The sequence below is a fragment of the Manis javanica genome, chromosome 1 (genome assembly GCF_040802235.1).
Source record: "Manis javanica isolate MJ-LG chromosome 1, MJ_LKY, whole genome shotgun sequence".
Classification (NCBI taxonomy): domain Eukaryota; kingdom Metazoa; phylum Chordata; class Mammalia; order Pholidota; family Manidae; genus Manis; species Manis javanica.
Genome location: NC_133156.1, coordinates 166,749,803 through 166,770,028, shown reverse-complemented (window position 1 = coordinate 166,770,028; position 20,226 = coordinate 166,749,803). Strand labels below are relative to the sequence as shown.

The window sequence follows — 20,226 nt, the reverse complement described above, 5'->3', positions numbered from 1 at the left end:
TACTGTGCTGAGGCCTTTGTATCCTTTCATGTAACTTGGGATAAATTACTAACTCCAGCATCTACTCTGGGTTGTTATCCAAGACAGCAGGAATACACAGAATGCCAGATATAGTGTAAGACTCAAGAGAGCTCAGCAACTGGTGCAGTTACTGGCCAGCAGGGCTGTAAAACCACCTGCTGGTGCCAGAGGAAAAGACAAAATACCTGAAGGAAGGGAGCATAAAACTAGGTAGCAGAATGGCTCCAACTTCCTACTCCCTTCGTTTGGCCTATGATGTCACCTCCGGGAGGAAGCCCTACCTCACACTTGCAGAGCAGCCACTGCCCCCAGCTTTCCCCATGGTAAACCAGCTCCATGCCTCTCTGCAGAAATCTCCATCTCACCTCGGGACTGTCTGCCTCCCCGCTGGACTGGGCACTCTGTGAGGCAAAACCTGGCTTCACCTGCATCCCCAGTGGGTGACTCAGAGCAATCTGCAAACCCCTAGGATACTCACATGCTGTTTGGCTATTATCAGGCCAACAGACGCCCACTCTGCAAACTGACAGCCAAAGCAATTCTAGGACATGTGAAAGCATTCATTTCACTGACAGCTGCTTAAGGCAGCCTGCTTGCACTGGGCACTAGGCACTATATAGCCTAATGAGGCACAGAGTCTATGCTGGGCAGGGTGGATCACAGACCACAGAAGCCACAGTTGCCAGACATGCTACATCTACTTCTAGGCTACAGATGCTGTAGAAGAAAAATGTTAAACCCCTGGGGGACGGCCATTTTTAAGAAACTGAGAATATAAACAACTTCCAATACAAGTAAAATGTTGTCTACCCACTTCTGTAATTTAAAAAAGACTTTTTTCAGGGGTAGAGCCAAGATGGCGGCGTGAGTAGAGCAGCAGAAATCTCCTCCCAAAACCACATATATTTATGAAAATATAACAAAGACAACTCTTCCTAGAATAGAGACCAGAGGACACAGGACAACATCCAGACCACATCCACACCTGCAAGAACCCAGCGCCTTGAGAAGGGGGTAAGATACAAGCCGCAGCCCGGCGGGACCCGAGCGCCCCTCACCCCAGCTCCTGGTGGGAGGAGAGGAGTCAGAGCGGGGAGGGAGAGGCAGCCCAGGACTGCTAAACACCCAGCCCTAGCCATCCACACCAGAGCGCAGACACAGTGCATGCGTGGGGTCCTGGATTCTAGGGAACCAGAACAGCAAGACCTGTGAGTGGGTCCCTCAGGCCGGCGCCCGGGGACAAAGAAAAGCAAGCGGCTTTTTTTTTTTTTTTTTGCGAGTGCTTTTTGGAAGGCTTAAAGGGACAGGGACCTCAAAACCAGATAGAAGCGTCCTGGGACACTTAGTCCAGTAGCAGGGAATAGGGGGAACTCTGGGCACTCTAACCCCCTGGGCAGCAGGGAGCACGGAGGTAAATAGCCTCCCAGCTGCTCCCCATCCAACGCGGCTCCACCATATCGGAGCAGCAGCCCGAGGCAAGTCGCCCTCACTGCATCAGTAGAGATAAACTCCATAGCAGCCGGGCAGGAATCAGAAGCCCTGTCTGCGTGCAGCTACCCAGCACAAGCCACTAGAGGTCGCTATTCTCCCAGGAGAGGAAGGCCACAAACCAACAAGAAGGAAAGTTCTTCCAGCCATCACTCGTGCAACTCTGCAAACTATCTCTATCACTATGAAAAGGCAAAATTACAGGCAAAGATCACAGAGTCAACACCTGAGAAGGAGACAGACCTAACCAGTCTTCCTGAAAAAGAATTCAAAATAAAAATCATAAACATGCTGATGGAGATGCAGAGAAATATACAAGAGCTAAAGGGATGAAGTCCAGAAGGAGATTATAGATGCCCGGAAAAAGATTACAGAAGAGAAACAAACTCTGGAAGGATTTATGAGCAGAATGGATAAGATGCAAGAGGCCATTGATGGAATAGAAACCAGAGAACAGGAACGCATAGAAGCTGACATAGAGAGAGATAAAACGATCTCCAGGAATGAAACAATATTAAGAGAACTATGTGACCAATCCAAAAGGAACAATATCCGTATTACAGGGGCACCAGAAGAAGAGAGAGAAAAAGGGATAGAAAGTGTCTTTGAAGAAATAATTCCTGAAAACTTCCCCAAACTGGGGGAGGAAATAATCGAACAGACCATGGAAATACACAGAACTCCCAACAGAAAGTACCCAAGGAGCACAACAACAATACACATAATAATTACAATGGCAAAGATCAAGGACAAGGAAAGTTTTAAAGGCAGCTAGAGAGAAAAAGGTCCCCTATAAAGGAAAACCCATCAGGCTATCATCAGACTTATCGACAGAAACCTTACAGGCCAGAAGAGAATGGCATGATATATTTAACGCAATGAAACAGAAGGGCCCTGAACCAAGGATACTGTATCCAGCACAATTATCATTTAAATATAATGGAGGGATTAAACAATTCCCAGACAAGCAAAAGTTGAGGGAATTTGCCTCCCACAAACCACCTCTACAGGGTATTTTAGAGGGACTGTTCTAGACAGGCGCACTCCTAAAACTAAACAGATGTCACCAGAGAAAATAAAATCACGGCAAAGAAAGCAGACCAACCAAATACTAACTAAAGGCAAAAAAAAAAAAAATCAACTACCCACTAAAAGCAGTTAAAGAAAACACGAAAGAGCACAGAATAAAACAACCAACATATAAAGAATGGAGGAGGAGGAATAAGAAGGGAGAGAAGAAAAGAATCTCCAGACAGTGTATATAACCACTCAATAAGCGAGCTAAGTTAGGCAGTAAGATACTAAAGAGGCTAACCTTGAACCTTTGGTGACCACGAATCTAAAGCCTGCAATGGCAATAAGCACATATCTTTCAATAGTCACCCTAAATGTAAATGGACTGAATGCACCAATCAAAAGACACCAAGTAATAGAATGGATAAAAAAGCAAAAAAAAGCAAGACCCACCTATATGCTGCTTACAAGAAACTCACCTCAAACCCAAAGACATGCACAGACTAAAAGTCAAGGGATGGAAAAACATATTTCAGGCAAACAACAGAGAGAAGAAAGCAGGGGTTGCAGTACTAATATCAGACAAAATAGACTTCAAAACAAAGAAAGTAACAAGAGATAAAGAAGGACACTACATAATGATAAAGGGCTCAGTCCAACAAGAGGATATAACCATTCTAAATATATATGCATCCAACACAGGAGTACCAGCATATGTGAAACAAACTAACAGAACTAAAGGGGGAAATAGACTGCAATGCATTCATTTTAGGAGACTTCAGCACCCCACTCACTCCAAAGTATAGATCCACCAGGCAGAAAATAAGTAAGGACACACAGGCACTGAACAACACAGTAGAACAGATGGACCTAACAGACATCTACAGAACGCTACACCCAAAAGCAGCAGGATATACATTCTTCCCAAGTGCACATGGAACATTCTCCAGAAGACACCACATACTAGCTCACAAAAAGAGCCTCAGTAAATTCCAAAATACTGAAACTCTACAAACCAACTTTTCAGACCACAAAGGTATAAAACTAGAAATAAATTCTACAAAGAAAACAAAAAGGCTCACAAACAGATGGAGGCTTAACAACATGCTCCTAAATAATCAACGGATCAACGAACAAATTAAAATAGAGATCAAGGAATATATGGAAACAAATGACAACAACAACACAAAGCTCCAACTTCTGTGAGACGCAGCAAAAGCAGTCTTAAGAGGAAAGTATATAGTGATCCAGGCACACATGAAGAAGGAAGAACAATCCCAAATGAATAGTCTAACATCACAATTATCGAAACTGGAAAAAGAAGAACAAATGAGGCCTAAAGTCAGCAGAAGGAGAGACATAATAAAGATCAGAGAAGAAATAAACAAAATTGAGAAGAATAAAACAATAGCAAAAATAAATGAAACCAAGAGCTGGTTCTTTGAGAAAATAAACAAAATAGATAAGCCTCTAGCCAAACTTATTAAGAGAAAAAGAGAATCAGCACAAATCAACATAATCAGAAATGAGAACGGAAAAATCACTACAGACTCCACAGAAATACAAAGAATTATTAAAGACTACTATGAAAACCTATATGCCAACAAGCTGGAAAACCTAGAAGAAAAGGAAAACTTCCTAGAAAAACACAACCTTCCAAGACTGACCAAGGAAGAAACACAAAAAGTTAAACAAACCAATTACGAGCAAAGAAATTGAAACGGTAATAAAAAAACTACCCAAGAACAAAACCCCGGGGCCAGACGGATTTACCTCGGAATTTTATCAGACACACAGAGAAGACATAATACCCATTCTCCTTAAAGTTTTCCAAAAAATAGAAGAGGAGGGAATATTCCCAAACTCATTCTATGAAGCCAACATCCCCCCAATACCAGAACCAGGCAAAGACCCCACCAAAAAAGAAAATTACAGACCAATATCCATGATGAATGTAGATGCAAAAATACTCAATAAAATATTAGCAAACAGAATTCAACAGCATATCAAAAGTATCATACACCATGACCAAGTGGGATTCATCCCAGGGATGCAAGGATGGTACAACATTGGAAAATCCATCAACATCATCCACCACATCAACAAAAAGACAAAAACCACGTGATCATCTCCATAGATGCTGAAAAAGCATTTGACAAAATTCAACATCCATTCCTGATAAAAACTCTCAACAAAATGGGTATAGAGGGCAAGTACTTCAACATAATAAAGGCCATATATGATAAACCCACAGCCAACATTATACTGAACAGCGAGAAGCTGAAAGCTTTTCCTCTGAGATCGGGAACAAGTCAGGGATGCCCACTCTCCCCACTGTTATTTAACATAGTACTGGAGGTCCTAGCCACGGTAATCAGACAAAACAAAGAAATACAAGGAATGCAGATTGGTAAAGAAGAAGTTAAACTGTCACTATTTGCAGATGACATGATATTGTACATAAAAAACCCTAAAGACTCCACTCCAAAAATACTAGAACTGATATGGGGATATCGGAATACAGCAAAGTTGTAGGATACAAAATTCACACACAGAAATCTGTGGCTTTCCTATACACTAACAATGAACCAACAGAAAGAGAAATCAGGAAAACAACTCCATTCACAATTGTATCAAAATGAATAAAATACCTAGGAATAAACCTAACCAAAGAAGTGAAAAACCTATACCCTGAAAACTACAAGTCACTCTTAAGAGAAATTAAAGTGGACACTAACAAATGGAAACTCATCCTATGCTCGTGGCTAGGAAGAATTAATATCGTCAGAATGGCCATACTGCCCAAAGCAATATACAGATTTGATGCAATCCCTATCAAATTACCAGCAACATTCTTCAATGAACTGGAACAAATAGTTCAAAAATTCATATGGAAACACCAAAGACCCCGAAAAGCCAAAGCAATCCTGAGAAAGAAGAATATAGTAGGGGAGATCTCACTCCTCTACTCCTCTACAACCTCTACTACAAAGCCATAGTAATCAAGACAATTTGGTACTGGCACAAAAACAGAGCCAAAGACCAGTGGAACAGATCAGAGACTCCAGACATTAACCCAAACATATATGGTCAATTAATATTTGATAAAGGGGCCATGGATATACAATGGCGAAATGACAGTCTCTTCACAGATGGTGCTGGCAAAACTGGACAGCTACATGTAGGAGAATGAAACTGGACCATTGTCTAACCCCATACACAAAAGTAAATTCAAAATGGATCAAGGTCCTGAATGTAAGTCATAAAACCATAAAATTCTTAGAAAAAAACATAGGCAAAAATCTCTTAGACATAAACATGAGTGACCTCTTCTTGAACGTTATCTCCCTGGGCAAGGAACAACAGCAAAATTGAACAAGTGGGACTATATTAAGCTGAAAAGCTTCTGTACAGCGAAAGACACCATCAATAGAACAAAAAGGTACCCTACAGTATGGGAGAATATATTTGTAAATGACAGATCCGATAAAGGCTTGACGTCCAAAATACTTAAAGAGCTCACCCACCTCAACAAACAAAAAACAAATAATCCAATTAAAAAATGGGCAGAGGAACTGAACAGACAGTTCTCCAAAATACAGATGGCCAACAGACACATGAAAAGATGCTCCACATCACTAATTATCAGAGAAATGTAAATTAAAACCACAATGAGGTATCACCTCACACCAGTAAGGATCACCATCATCAAAAAGACAAACAACAACAAATGTTGGCGAGGTTTTGGAGAAAGGGGAACCCTCCTACACTGCTGGTGGGAATGTAAATTAGTTCAACCATTGTGGAAAGCAGTACGGAGGTTCCTCAAAATGCTCAAAATAGACTTACCACTTGACCCAGGAATTCCACTCCTAGGAATTTACCCTAAGAATGCAGCACTCAAGTTTGAAACAGATGCACCCCTGTTTATTGCAGCACTATTTACAATAGCCAAGAAGTGGAAGCAACCTAAGTGTCCAACAGTAGATGAATGGATAAAGAAGATGTGGTACATATACACAATGGAATATTATTCAGCCATAAGAAGAAAACAAATCCTACCATTTGCAACAACATGGATGGAGCTAGAGGGTATTATGCTCAGTGAAATAAGTGAAGCAGAGAAAGAGAAATACCAAATGATTTCACTCATCTGTGGAGTATAAGAACAAAGGAAAAACTGAAAGAACAAAACAGCAGCAGAATTACAGAACCCAAGAATGGACTAACAGGCACCAAAGGGAAAGGGGCTGGGGAGGATGGGTGGGTAGAGAGGGATAAGGTGGGGAGAAGAAAGGGGATATTATGATTAGCATGTATAATGGGGGGGTGGGAGAAAGGGGAGGGCTGTACAACACAGAGAAGACAAGTAGTGATTATACAACATTTTGCTATGCTGATGGACGGTGACTATAATGGGGTTTGTGGGGGGGACCTGGTATAGGGGAGAGCCTAGTAAACATAATGTTCTTCATGTAATTGTAGATTAATGATAACAACAGCAACAAAAAAAGCAGTTCCTGTGTGGTGATCTCCAATAAGTTCCTCACAATGGTATAAAGGACATATCAAAGTGTGGGCAAAGGGTTTGTATGTGTCTGATCAAAGCCTAATTTGGCTACCCAGAAAACAAATTAAGATACGATACAAAGAACTTCCAACATCAACATTCTCTGTAAGAGTCATTCCAGAAGATGATCATCAAAAAACTTCAACAAAGATCCTGGTGCTGTTGCAGTTGTAGTTGCATTCATCCCACTAGTTCCTGGGACTTTCCATTGGAATGAAGAAGGAGATATCTAAGCTGGCCTGTGCATACAGTAAAACAACAAATTTGACTGGATCTATACTGTTGGAACTCAACCAAGAATTAGGAGAGGTGCAAGTTGCAGCGCTCCAAAATCTTGTGACTACAGACTATCTACTGTTAAAAGAACATATGGGATGTGAACAGTTCCCAGGAATGTGTTGTTTTAATTTGACTGATTTTTGTCAAAATATTCAAATTCAGTTAGACAATATCCATCATATCATTGATGTTTTCACAAATGCCTAGGGTGCCTAACTGGTTCTCATGGTTTCACTGGATATGGCTGGTAATTGTAGGTCTGCTTTGGTTATGTAGTTGTATTCCTATTATGTTAATGTGTGCACACAATTTAATTAGTACTTTAAAAGTAATTTAAAACCTATACACACTTATGTTACACTACAAGAAGATATGTCAAAGAAATAATCAATCTTCCTATGTTTTCTTCTGTCTGCTACTTCTATAGCTTCTCTTCTTCCTTCATAATTACAACCCCTAAGTTGAATTCGTGCCTCATATCGAAATTACCGAGTATCATAATTCTTCCAAGTGGTAAAGATACCTCAAGACAAATGCTGGGCATAGAAGCCACAGGGCATAAATCTGCAAAAAGGTAAAAAGCTAACCTTTTCAAACAATATTGTTTCTCTCTCACTTACTAACTTAACATTTCCCTGTATGGCCCCTGAAGATGACTGGTTAGCCAGAGATGGGTAAGATTCCTCAAGGGAGGAACAACCTAAGACAGGCACAGTCGCAGGGGGCCCATCAGGTGAGAAATTGGGGATCAACAGAGGTGAGGCTCAGAACCTCACCCCCCGTTTTGAGAGAAATCTTCTGCATCTGTGGATGTTTTATTGCCCTTGTCTAGCTTGGATTAATACCTAGTCTATAGGCACACACCTGATCATCTACATTTGCTCTCTTAGAGCAAAACTATGTTTTCTACCTTTATCTTGCATCTACTTACCACTTCAGCATTTTATTAAAAATAATAATAATAATAATAAGGAAGAAATGTGGGATTCACATATAAATCAAGTATAAAAATCAAACGAATAATCATATTTGACCTTATTGTTTATAGTTCATGATATGTGATCAAAACCGAAAGTTTGTGTGATGACTACCCTTGCACTGTTCACCATGTAAGAACTTATTCACTATGTAAGAACTTGTTCACCATGTAAAAACTTGTTCGTTATACTTCAGAAGTTTGGAGACTGTTGAGAATTAGGCTTGGGGTTGATTAATGATTGTGCATTGAGTCCCCTATACAGAATTTTATTGTTGTTAACAACCATATGATCAATAAATATGAGAGATGCCCTCTCAAAAAAAAAAAAAATCAGCAGTGAAACCATCTGGTCCTGGAGTTTTGTTCTTAGGTAGATTTTGATTACTAATTCAATTTTCTTGTTGGTACTTGGTCTATTCAGATTTTCTGTTTCTTCCTGAGTCAGCCTTAGATGGTTGTATTTTTCTAGAAAGTTGTCCATTTCTTCTAGGTTATCCAGTTTGTTAGCATATAATTTTTCATAGTATTCTCTCATAATTCCTTGTAGTTCTGTGGTGTCTGAAGTTATTTTTCCTTTCTCATTTTTGATTCTGCTTATGTGTGTAACTCTCTTTTTTTCTTGATAAGTCTGGCTAGTGGTTTATCTATTTTATTTTCTTGAAGAACCAGCTCCTGCTTTCATTCATTCTTTCTATTCTTTTATTCTTCTCGATTTTATTTATTTCTGCTCTAATCTTTATTGTGTCCCTCCTTCTAAATGACTTCTAAAAGGGCCTCATTTGTTCCTCTTTTTTTAGTGTCATTAATTGTGAGTTTAGACTGTTCATTTGGGATTGTTCATCTTTCCTGAGGTAGGTCTGTATTGCAATTTACTTCCCTCTTAGCACAGCCATGTTATTGTATTTTATGGGAAAAAAATGTTAATTCTATGACCTCAGTTATGTAAAAATATGTGTTGCTGAAGCAATAGAAGAAAACAGTGCATGTAAAAATGTTCATAGCAGTTACCCCAGCATAGTGAGATTATAGGTAAATTTTTCATCTTCTTTTTCTTTATGTATTTCCAAGATTTTTGCAAGCTAAATTTTTGGTTTTGTTATTTTGTTTACCATCTAGTTGTCCTATCTTTGGCACTCAGGAAACACATACAATGGGAAATAAAATTGGTTTTACTTACTAAAAAAAAAAGAGACTTTTTTCATCTGAAAGGATAAGAGAATTTTATATCCCATTATGAAGTCTTACATTTAGAAACATGTAATTTTAAGCTTCCAAACCATTAAAAAAATAAGGTAGGCATAAAGTTTTAAGTCTCCCAAATAGATTACTCATTTTTGTGATTAATAGAAATTCATTTTTGAATAATGTGTTTTAAGAGGAAATGTAGGGGTCAATAAAAATATGGAACACAGTAAAAGCAGACAGTAAACACACATGTAGTTTAACTATACCATTCAAATTCCACCTTGCATCTGTTTTTTCTGTTTTAATAGAAACAATAAAGATATGGAACCCGTCTCTCTGTGTTCTGGCTACAACATCCTGAAACAGAAAAAAAGAACCCTTTGTGTTATTTTTTTAAACTGCTCCATAAAATGCAGCTAAGCAATTATTCACATCTTAAAACATTCTGGGTTACTTTTAAAAAACACAAATAAAACAGTGAAAAGGAATGGAAGGCAATGGAAGCATAGAGGACAATTGAAGGATTTTCCAATTTTTTTTTTATCACTGTCTTCCCAGACCCAAAGGGATGGAGGAGGAAAAAAGCTTTTTTGACTCTTCAGTGTTTTCTACCTTTTGTATTTTCACAGGATCTCCCCCAATGTTACAATGTTATTATTTAATATTACCATTTAAATACTTTTTCTAATAATATTCTTCCCATATGTTATCCTTGGATTAAGCATTTTTTTAAATGTGTACATTTTAAAACTGGAACTGGGAGAGGAAGAAGTCAGATTATATTGTTAGACATGGCTGATTCAGTGTATTGTTAAATACTTAAATTCCATAAGGAACTGTGGAACATAAGGAACTAGCGGCCCCACTGAGAAGTAATTGCCCACTGCAATGCCCATGAGCCCTCCAATGCCCCCACATAACTTTTCACATTCCTCCTTCTGGAATATTCCCTATCCCTCCCTTTCATTTCCTCTTCCTCCTCCTGTGACAGTCTGTGCAGAGTCCCAGCTGCTGGACAGTGAATGCCTTTGCACCCTCAACCTACTCTTTTGGATGGCTGAACATGAGAAACACGGAGAGTCACAGTATAAAAGCAGGCCACATGCTCTCCTAAGCCTGCTTTCAGTCCTACTCACAACTACTAACTCTCTTGACCTCTGGTCTTCTGACTTTCCGTAACTCCCCGAAATACCAAATTTCCCCTGCCTCCATGCTACAACTCATGACTTCTATTTCTTTAAATCCTTAATGACGACCCATACCAGCCCACTGCTATACTGTCTCAGGCATCTGAAAGTGGAATTTCATTTTTTAAAGAAAAGAAAGGCTGCCTAAAAGTTAACCTTAAATTACAACTTTAAAGAGATTTTTAAACAAGGACAGAAACAAGTATATACAACATTCATATAGACATATGTAAAAAAAGAGACTGTTCTAAATAACGCTTCTTTCTACTTTACCAATTCTAATAATCTAACTTTTTATCTCTTTCCAGATATCTATCCATCAGCAAATTTTCAGTCTCACTACAACTTCTATATATTTGATTTAAAGACAAAAAAAATGCCTTACCATTGATCCTTCCTGGTTTGAAACATTTCTGTTCTCTGTAATTAGTTCCTTATTCTTGGAAAGAAAAAAAAAATTCCATGTTATACTGCTGCATTTCTTTGGGGCAAATTAAAGACTTCTTTTTTAATAATTATGAAAAAAAACATCTGATGTAAAAAGTAAAGATTTGAAAGCTGAACACTAGAAAACAAATTGTAGCCCCAATATGAGCAATAAAATCCTGCTTTTGAAAAATAACTTCCTTAATCAGGACAGTGATTGTCATTGGTTGGGAAGGCATCGAAACTAAGAGGGGGCTCAAGTGCTAAAACAGTCTGTGCTTGATCTAGATCTATACTGTTCAGATTTGAAAAGTCATCTACCATATAGTTCTGATATACACATTTAACTGTGTATTTATTATACTTCATAATTTTTAAAACAACCCCTTTAAAATGTTTCATTTCATTTCATAATTTATGGAACAAAAAGATGTTAGAATGACCCTCGGCTTTACAATGAAGGGATGACTACTGGTAGCATTTTAGAATCTAATCTTCCACGCTGTGACGGAGAAGGCACACAGGGGAGGAGAGCGTGTTAAATATTCGTAAGCCAGGTAAGCTGACACATCTGTGGGGAGAGTGGACTTAACAAAAGGGAGGTCACTGGTGACCCTGAGGAGAGCTGTTCGGATGGAATAACAGGGGCAAATGGCTGCCTAGAGTGGACAGAAGAGAACGAGAGGGGAACTGACAGCAGGTCATGTGAGGACAGTAAAAGGCTCCTCTTTCAAGGATGCTGCCGCAGAGGGGTAAAAGAGATGGAATAATGGTGCCAAAATCATACTTATCATGCACTACCACACACACAAAGACTCAATCTAAGAATTAACAAATTAAGGACCTTTCTTTATCAAAATATTGCTGAAATAGAATTTAAGTTGATATTCTCTGGGAGTCCATTCTGTTCTGATGTGGCCAGGCAGGTACTCACATTCAGTGGGGGAAACAGCTGTAAACCAGTGCTGCAATCTAAGTTTTCATTTTTTGTTGTCCAGCACTCAGTGTTCTTGAAATAATGGTCACAAAGGTCTTCAGCAACACTAAGTTCATGGTTTTGTGACAGCTCTTCCTATCCAAGGTAAAATTCTATATTATAATTTATTTCTACACCTCTTATCTAAGACGATTTAGTAAAACTTAGAATCTAAGTAATACCAAACATTTACTCAGTTTGGAACATTTGAAAGCATGCAGTAAAACAACATACTGAAAAGAAAAAGGTTTGTGTATAACTGAAGTAATTACAACATTTTAGCCATCAGTGTGCTCACATACAGAAATATATAATACAAGCATCATCTTACAGGAGGAAAAGTGACTGCAGTATTACCACACTAGGAAATGGTTGATAGGGAAATAAAAAATAACTTTGTTCTGGGACTATTTCTCTTTTATCCCACATATAAACGATTTTTCAGCAGAAGAAAGCATTTAACTACAAGCAAAGATAAACCAAACATGAGTCTCTTTATATCTCAGACAGATGAACAAGACCAGGCTCCTAATGGTAGCTCCCAGTCATCAAAAGGTTAAAGTTGGCTTCTACTGGCCAAATATGAGACAATTTGAGCAAAAAAAAAGTAGTAGGCTATAATTCATATGACAAAGTAAAAATCATTGAGCCCACACTGATGGCTAATCAATTGACTGACTGGCTGGCTGGTAAGATGGAGAAGGGAGAGCTCATCCTCACAGAAAAATGCTAATAAATGTCGAAGAAAATATGGAATTAGAAGATAACCATGTATCAATTGTCACAGCAAAAGCTGATTCATCAGGCAAGAATCAAAGGATATAAAATAAGGATGGATGAAAAAATAAATGGTATTTACATACAAATACAAAAGCATCTCTTCACAAATTATTGTTAACAACAAAGAGAAACACAGTAAGTAACTTCATAATGGAGAGAACTCACAGAAACTCAACATCACCAGAAATGGGACAAACCAGTATTCTCTGGCATGCCTGCCAAAATTATGACCTGACTCTAATCACAAAGAAACATCAGAAATACTCAAACTGAGGGACATTTCGTAAAAATAAAGAACTTCTACATTATCAGTCGTGTCACAGAAGACCCCAAAAAGGCTGCAGAAATACCATGTGATCTTGGAATGGATCCTGTATCAGGAAACAATAAAAACAAAAACCAAACCTGCTAAAAAGGATGCCACTAGGATGATGGCAAAATTTTAACAAGGTCTGTTTATTAGATAACAGTATCGTATTAATGTTAAATTTCCTAATTTGATTATTGTACTGTGTAATCTGGGTGACTGTCTTTGGTCTTAGGAAATACACACTGAAGTATTTAGTGTGAAGGGGTAAAATATTTAGGGTTCATGTCAAAAGGCAATCAAGAAAATACCATCTTTCACCCCGAGTGGAAAGATACTACTACAAATAAAAGTATGGAAACCCACCCATTATTCAAGCTAGGAGCCAACAGGTAACCAGCAAGCTGAACAGGAAGAAATTCCCAGCAACCATCCTGAGAACCAGCAAAAGGGACACTGCTGTGGCATGCAAGGCGCCCAGACTTCAGAGCTGGGCAGGAAGGAGCCGTGCACAGCCTCTTTCCTCCTCTCGCCTTCCCACTCCTCTCCCCTGCTGTCTCCTTTCCTCTCCTCACCTTTCTGAGATCTACTTTACACACTAAATGTACTCGGACTCACTAAAGTTATAGGTTCCCTGTTCCTAATTTTTTGAATGAAGTGAGACTTTTACATTTGTTTCTTAAGCTGCTTTTTATGTGGATGTGACCCATAGTCCTTTTATTAATGGCTCTTACATGTGTGATTGAAATATTTACTAACATATTTCATATGATACAGGGAAACTAAAAGATTTACATTCTTCTCAGAAAGCATGTATTTGATATAATTAAAGCATTTATTGACTAAACCCTGGAACACATCTGTGGCACTTTTTAAACTACAATCGGTATTTCTAGCCTCCTCACTTGATGAACTAATAAATCTTTATACTCATACTTTTCTTCACAGCTTTATATACATTAAAAATTTGTATTTTACTTACTTCCAGCCTAGAATATTCATTTTGACAGGTATGATGTTTTAAATACCACTCTATGGTAAACTTCACAGGCCCGGAACAACTGAATGACTTAACTGTTTAGAAAAAGAAAATCTCATTTTACAATAATACATATATTCTAATATAAACTTAGGTTATCAAAATGCAATTTAAAATAGGCTACTTTAATGAAACAATGAATAAAATATTACCTAATTTCTCCAAAAAGTCATTGCAAAATGAGACACCTAAATTCATTAAATTATTAGTTACCAAAAACTGTCATACTACTCATTTCATCTGTATGCTAAGTCCAGTGTTAAAATCAACTGAGCAGCTGGATGTGTAAGTCACTACTTATTTCATCCAAAATATTCTCCTCACTGACTTATTCTTTCAAAAGTACTGAGCGAGCACCCCTTGTGTGTCAGGAAGGGACAGAATGGTAAACGGGGACAGTCCCTGTGCTTGATGTACAGTATTGGGGAGGAGAGGTTTAACAAACAAGCATCTCTGCTAGAATGAGGGGCTGAGAACAGGAGGGCAGGCAGGGCACCTAATTAAGCCTAGGAAAGCATGAAGAATGGGGTGCCAGCAGGCTTGCTGGAGGAAGAGACCTTTAATGTGAAGAGAGAGCAGGAGTTAGCCAGGGGAAGAGGAGGGTGGAATGGTTGTGCAAATGCCCAGGTATGTGAGCATGGCATGAATATGGCCACCTGAAAAGTTTGCTATGCTAAGGACAGACTGGGGAAAAAGGAAAGAGCTGAAGCTGGAGAAAATTCGTATTATGCTCTCCTAAGGTGTTTTCCTTTATTTTCAATATTATAAAGCACCCCCAAATGTTTCAGGTGGAAGGGTAATGTGATTAAACAGACTGAGAGAAGTCTAGAATCAGAAAAAGCTCTTTTGGGAGTGTCATCACAGTGTGGCAGCTGGCTCCCCCCAGAGCAAGTCATCAGACACAGAGCAAAGAAGAAGCCACAATGTCAGAGATGTGCCATGACTCTTGCTATACTCCATTGGTCAGACCAACCTGGATAGAATATGGTAGGGGACTACACAAGGTCATGAATACCAAAAGGCAGGAATCATTGGGAGCCATTTTGAAGGCTGGCAACCAGAGGGAACCCAAACTGAAGCTCAAATGTTGATGCTCATAGAATTTCTGGGGCAGAGCACCTAAGAGTTGGGAGCTACGCAGATAAACAGTGTAAGAAATGTGCACAGAGATACCCTTCAGTCTCTGGCTGCACAGCATCCTGCCCACACACAGTGAGATGCCCAACAATTCTCAGCTCACACAGGGCTGGGAACTGCTCCACTAGCCAGAGTGGAGGGGCCTCATTAAATATACCAAGCATTCAAAAGGGACATGGAAGGTCAGATGTTAAAAGGGTGCTAAATTAGTCCTACCGCCAAGGTTACTCCAGATCCATCCTTAAAAAAAATTAAGAAAAAAATTGGAAATGATGGAACTCACCCAAAAGACACTTTACTGCTAGAACACAGTTGTTAAAGGAATACAACATCATAGCACTCAAGAATGTAAAATTCACAATATCCACCATCCAAATAAAAACACTAGCTATAAAAAGTAGGAAAATTTGACTCATAATCCTGATATGAATCAGTCAATGACAAATGGTGGAAAAAACAAAGGTGATGTAATTAGTAGAGAAAATTATGAAAGCAGCTATTATAAATATTTTCCATATGCCCAAAGATGTAAAGCCAATATCAAATTACTGAGGAGAAGAAAAAGGACATTTTAAAAAAAGAACCTCTAGAGAATAAAAAAAACTATATCCAAAATAAAACATTCACTGTATGAGAGTAACAACTGATTAGATACTGCAGAAGAAAAGATCACTGAACTTGAAAACAAAACAATAGAAAGATCCAAAATAAAGCACAAAAAAAGACTGAAAAAAATTAACAGGGCCTCAGTCACATATGAGACAATATCTAACAGTCTAATATATGTAAATGGAACCACAGGCAGGGAGGACCATGGTGGGATTAGAGTGTCCAAGTCCATGGTCTAACAGTTGAGATTTTTTTCAGTGTGGATCTCCAGTTGGTTCAGCATCATTTGTTGAAAAGACTATCCTTTCTCTAATAGACTACCTGGCACCTTTGTTGAAAATCAGTTGACCTTTACATAGATGAACTTATTTCAGGGCTGTTCCATTGGTCTATATGTCTATCCTTATGCCAGTACCACACTGGTATGATTATTGTGGCTTTATGTAAGTTATAAATTTAAGATAGTAAAAGCCTTCCAAATTTGTTTTTTTTTAAATTGTTTTGTTATTTTAGGTTCTTTGTATTTGCACATAAGTTTTGGAAACAATTTGTCAATTTCTACATAAAAGCTTGGATTTTTATTGGACTAACTGAACTTAGAGCTCAATCTGGAGAGAACGGACAGTATAATGCTAGTTACAGATTTTCCACTGATGCCTTTTATCAGGCTGAGGAAGTTTCCTTCTATTTCTAGTTTTGTAAAAGTTTTTATCATGAATGGATGCTGAGCTCTTTTCAAATGCTTTTCTGTAATACAGTGAGATGATTATATGGTGTATTTCTTTTATTCTGATAACATGGGGAATTACACTAACAGATTTTTCAACAGTGGCTCCACATAACCACATCTTGAATAAGGTAGCCAAGGAGCGACTACCTAAGGGAAAGCCAATGTCTGATCCACCACAGAATAGACACACTTACAGGTGACCAATTCATAGCTTTGCAGGCACTAAGACCTGGTTCTGTGAGAACATAGAGATATAGTCTCACTCCTTCACCACACCACTAATGTAGATATATAAATCACAATGCCAATTACTTAGAACAGCAACTGTAAAGTGGATAAGTAATGATCAACTAACTCTCCTCAGCATGCACTCCTGCACACTGAATGTGATGAGAAGGCTGCTTGGTGAGCATGGCACCAGACCCAGGAAGCTCAGCTGAATGCTGCAGCCATACCTGCCACCCATGTGTCATAGCTATACTCCTGGGTCAAGACCTCTCTCCCAACCCCTAATGGACACTGCCAGCTATTGACTGACTGAGCCCTCATTTTTATACGCCTTTGCTCCTAACTCCCTTCTGCAGCCTTGTTCTTTCTTGAGGTATGTTAATACCACTGTCTAGATTATGGTGTACTCTTAGGCTGATCTCAGAAATTTTGTTTGACTTCTTTCAAAACCAAATTCTGTGTTTTACTGCTCCATACAACTTTTTGTCAGTCACCTAATTTTTTCATCCACACCAGTCTTTTAATTCTTATTTATCTAGACATTGAGATACGAATTCATTAAAGCAATCAGACGCCAAAAATTTTTCCTCACCCACCTTGGACTTCAATTTCCTCTTACCAAGTTCTTATCACCACTGATGATCTGTGATATCACCAAGCTGCTTTGAACCACCTCTGCTTTCTAGCTGATGGCTCTCCTACTCCTCAGCAAAGACCCACATATGGTCATCAGAGCATGGGGTGCCAGAACAAAGGCACGTGGCTTTGGATCCCTAGGAAGCCAATGTGCTCTACCCAACAAAGAACTACTCCTTATCCCCAAATTTTAAGCCTAGCAGACAAATTACCTAGTCAAATTACTAGAGACACTAAGAGGAGTTAGACTACAGTAACTATGATCCAATGTAAACCCATTAAAAATATTAAGAACCTTAAGACATATGACTTGGTAGTCCCTGCACATCAGTATTTATGTACATTTTTATTTTCAGAAACCCTAAAATCCTAATTAAAATGTTGGTATCTAGCAATTTTTATTTCATACTATGATCATGTACACATTTAGAAAATTTTCAGGGGCATAAAAGTTTTATTACAATCATGACATTTCATATATTCACAAAAGGAATTTTATCTAGTTTTAGAAGCTGGATTTCACAGAAGTCAAATTTCACAAAAGTCAATTTTTTTTTTTTTTTTGCTAAAGCTACTTTATTAGACTTCAATTATAATTTTTAAAGAAGGATTCATATAACATTTCCTAGGACCAGATCAGAAAAATCCATTCTTAAAAATAACCAGATCTGAACAACAGCAAATGTTGATGAGGTTGTGGAGAAAGGGGAACCCTCCTACACTGCTGGTAGGAATGTAAACTAGTTCAACCATTGAGAAAGCAATATGAAGGTTCCTCAAAATGCTCAAAATAGAAATACCATTTGACCCAGGAATTCCACTTCTAGGAATTTACCCTAAGAATACAGCAGCCCAGTTTGAAAAAGACAGATGTACCCCTATGTTTATCACAGCACTATTTACAATAGCCAAGAAATGGAAGCAACCTAAGTATCCATCAGTAGATGAATGGATAAAGAAGATGTGGTACAATATACACAGTGGAATATTATTCGGCCATAAGAAGAAAACAAATACTACCATTTGCAACAACATGGATAGAGCTAGAGGGTATTACGCTCAGTGAAATAAGCCAGGCGGAGTAAGACAAGTACCAAATGATTTCACTCATATGTGGAGTATAAGAACAAAGAAAAAATTGAAGGAACAAAACAGCAGCAGAATCACAGAACCCAAGAATGGACCAACAGTTACCAAAGGGAAAGGGACTGGGGAGAATGGGAGGGAAAGGAGGGATAAGCGGGGCAGGGTAGAAAGAGGGCATTACGATTAGCATGTGTAATGTGGGGGGAGGGATGTGCAACACAGAGAAGACAAGCAGTGACTCTATAACATCTTACTACACTGATGGACAGTGACTGTAATGGGGTTTGTGGGGGGGACTTGGTGAAGGGGGGAGCCTAGTAAACATAATGTTCCTCATGTAATTGTAGATTAATGATACCAAAAAAAAAATAACAACCAGATCTTGACTGAAACAAAAGAACCACTTAGAAACAAAACATTTGCCTAGTTTATAATACATATATATAATATATATCAGTTTATGTTAAATTAATGTATGATGTATATGACATTACATGTTATTCATTTCTAATGTTACTGTATTCGTTTATTATACTTACCAGAAAACTTGATCTCAGTAGAATTAAACATAGTTTTCCTAAATATCAAAGGTCCTGATCTCTAAAAAAAACACAGAAATATCTTGTTACAAAACAACTTTCTCAACTGTTTATGTAGTTTCGCAGTAGAAAATACATAGTTCTAATCCTCACACTTCTATGAGCAGAGTGATTTTTTTTTAAATGTAAATCTGATCACATCACTTACTTGCGTAAAACCTTGTCTGACATATCTACTCCCTGCAGTTGATATGACTCCAGAATGTTCCTGCCTGTAGCATCTCAGCCAGGGGCCAGCAACACACAGGTAAGGGCTGGAGCGTTTCCATGATTACTATAGCTCTGACACAGGATCTGTCTGCACTTGCAGTTGCTCTCTTGGTATCTATATGAATGTAAATTTGATAAAACAAACACCCCTCTCCTAAATTGTTAAGGTTTATCCCTGTGTACAGGGATAAACAGACCACTTCTTACTGCAGCTCACAGGAGCCCGCATCATCAAGGCCCACCCAATTTGCGAGCACCTTTTTTTCAAGTTCCTCAAAAGCGTGATACTCCTTCCTGCCCTCAGGACCTTGGTGGTCGGCCTGAAAATTTTAAAACCCTTCACTGTCACTCTTTTTTCACCTAGTTAATTTCATCTTACCCTTCAAAGCCCCTGTCCAAAAATGCCTTCCTCAGGTCTACCACCATGCCCCATACCAGGCCAGGCCTTCCCTTACATGATCTCTAGGACCCACTCTTCTTCACAACCCTCTCCCCCATCAAAATGAAATATTGTATGCCCTCACCAAGAGTTAAAATGCTGTGAGAAGGGATTGTGTTCAATGACCAACTGGTCAAGAATGAAGAAAAACACTGCCAGGACAAGCAGCTCTTTCTTGATAACAACTGTGCTGTTCCCAACTTTCAACAATAACCATAGAAACCCCAGACCGGATCCCTCCTGAGCTCCAGATCCACACACCGCACTGCCTGCCTAAAGGTCATGCCCACCGGGAGGACCC

General features: G+C 38.7%; 1 protein-coding gene across 5 annotated transcripts in view; it reads right to left on the bottom strand.

The window, feature by feature from the left end:
* Positions 1–20,226, bottom strand: part of TMEM87B (transmembrane protein 87B) — a 59,366-nt gene that overhangs the window by 36,288 nt on the left and 2,852 nt on the right. For all 5 annotated transcript variants that reach the window (XR_012133200.1, XR_012133201.1, XR_012133199.1 and 2 more), the window contains exons 2-6: positions 19,217–19,277; positions 14,195–14,286; positions 12,084–12,221; positions 11,109–11,162; positions 9,803–9,893 (exon numbers count right to left, since the gene is read on the bottom strand). Coding sequence is in view for 2 of the 5 variants with exons in the window: in XM_017669020.3 (XP_017524509.3) it covers positions 9,803–9,893; positions 11,109–11,162; positions 12,084–12,221; positions 14,195–14,286; positions 19,217–19,277 (436 nt within the window). In the remaining 3 variants the exon portion in view is untranslated. The remainder of the gene's footprint in view (positions 1–9,802; positions 9,894–11,108; positions 11,163–12,083; positions 12,222–14,194; positions 14,287–19,216; positions 19,278–20,226) is intronic.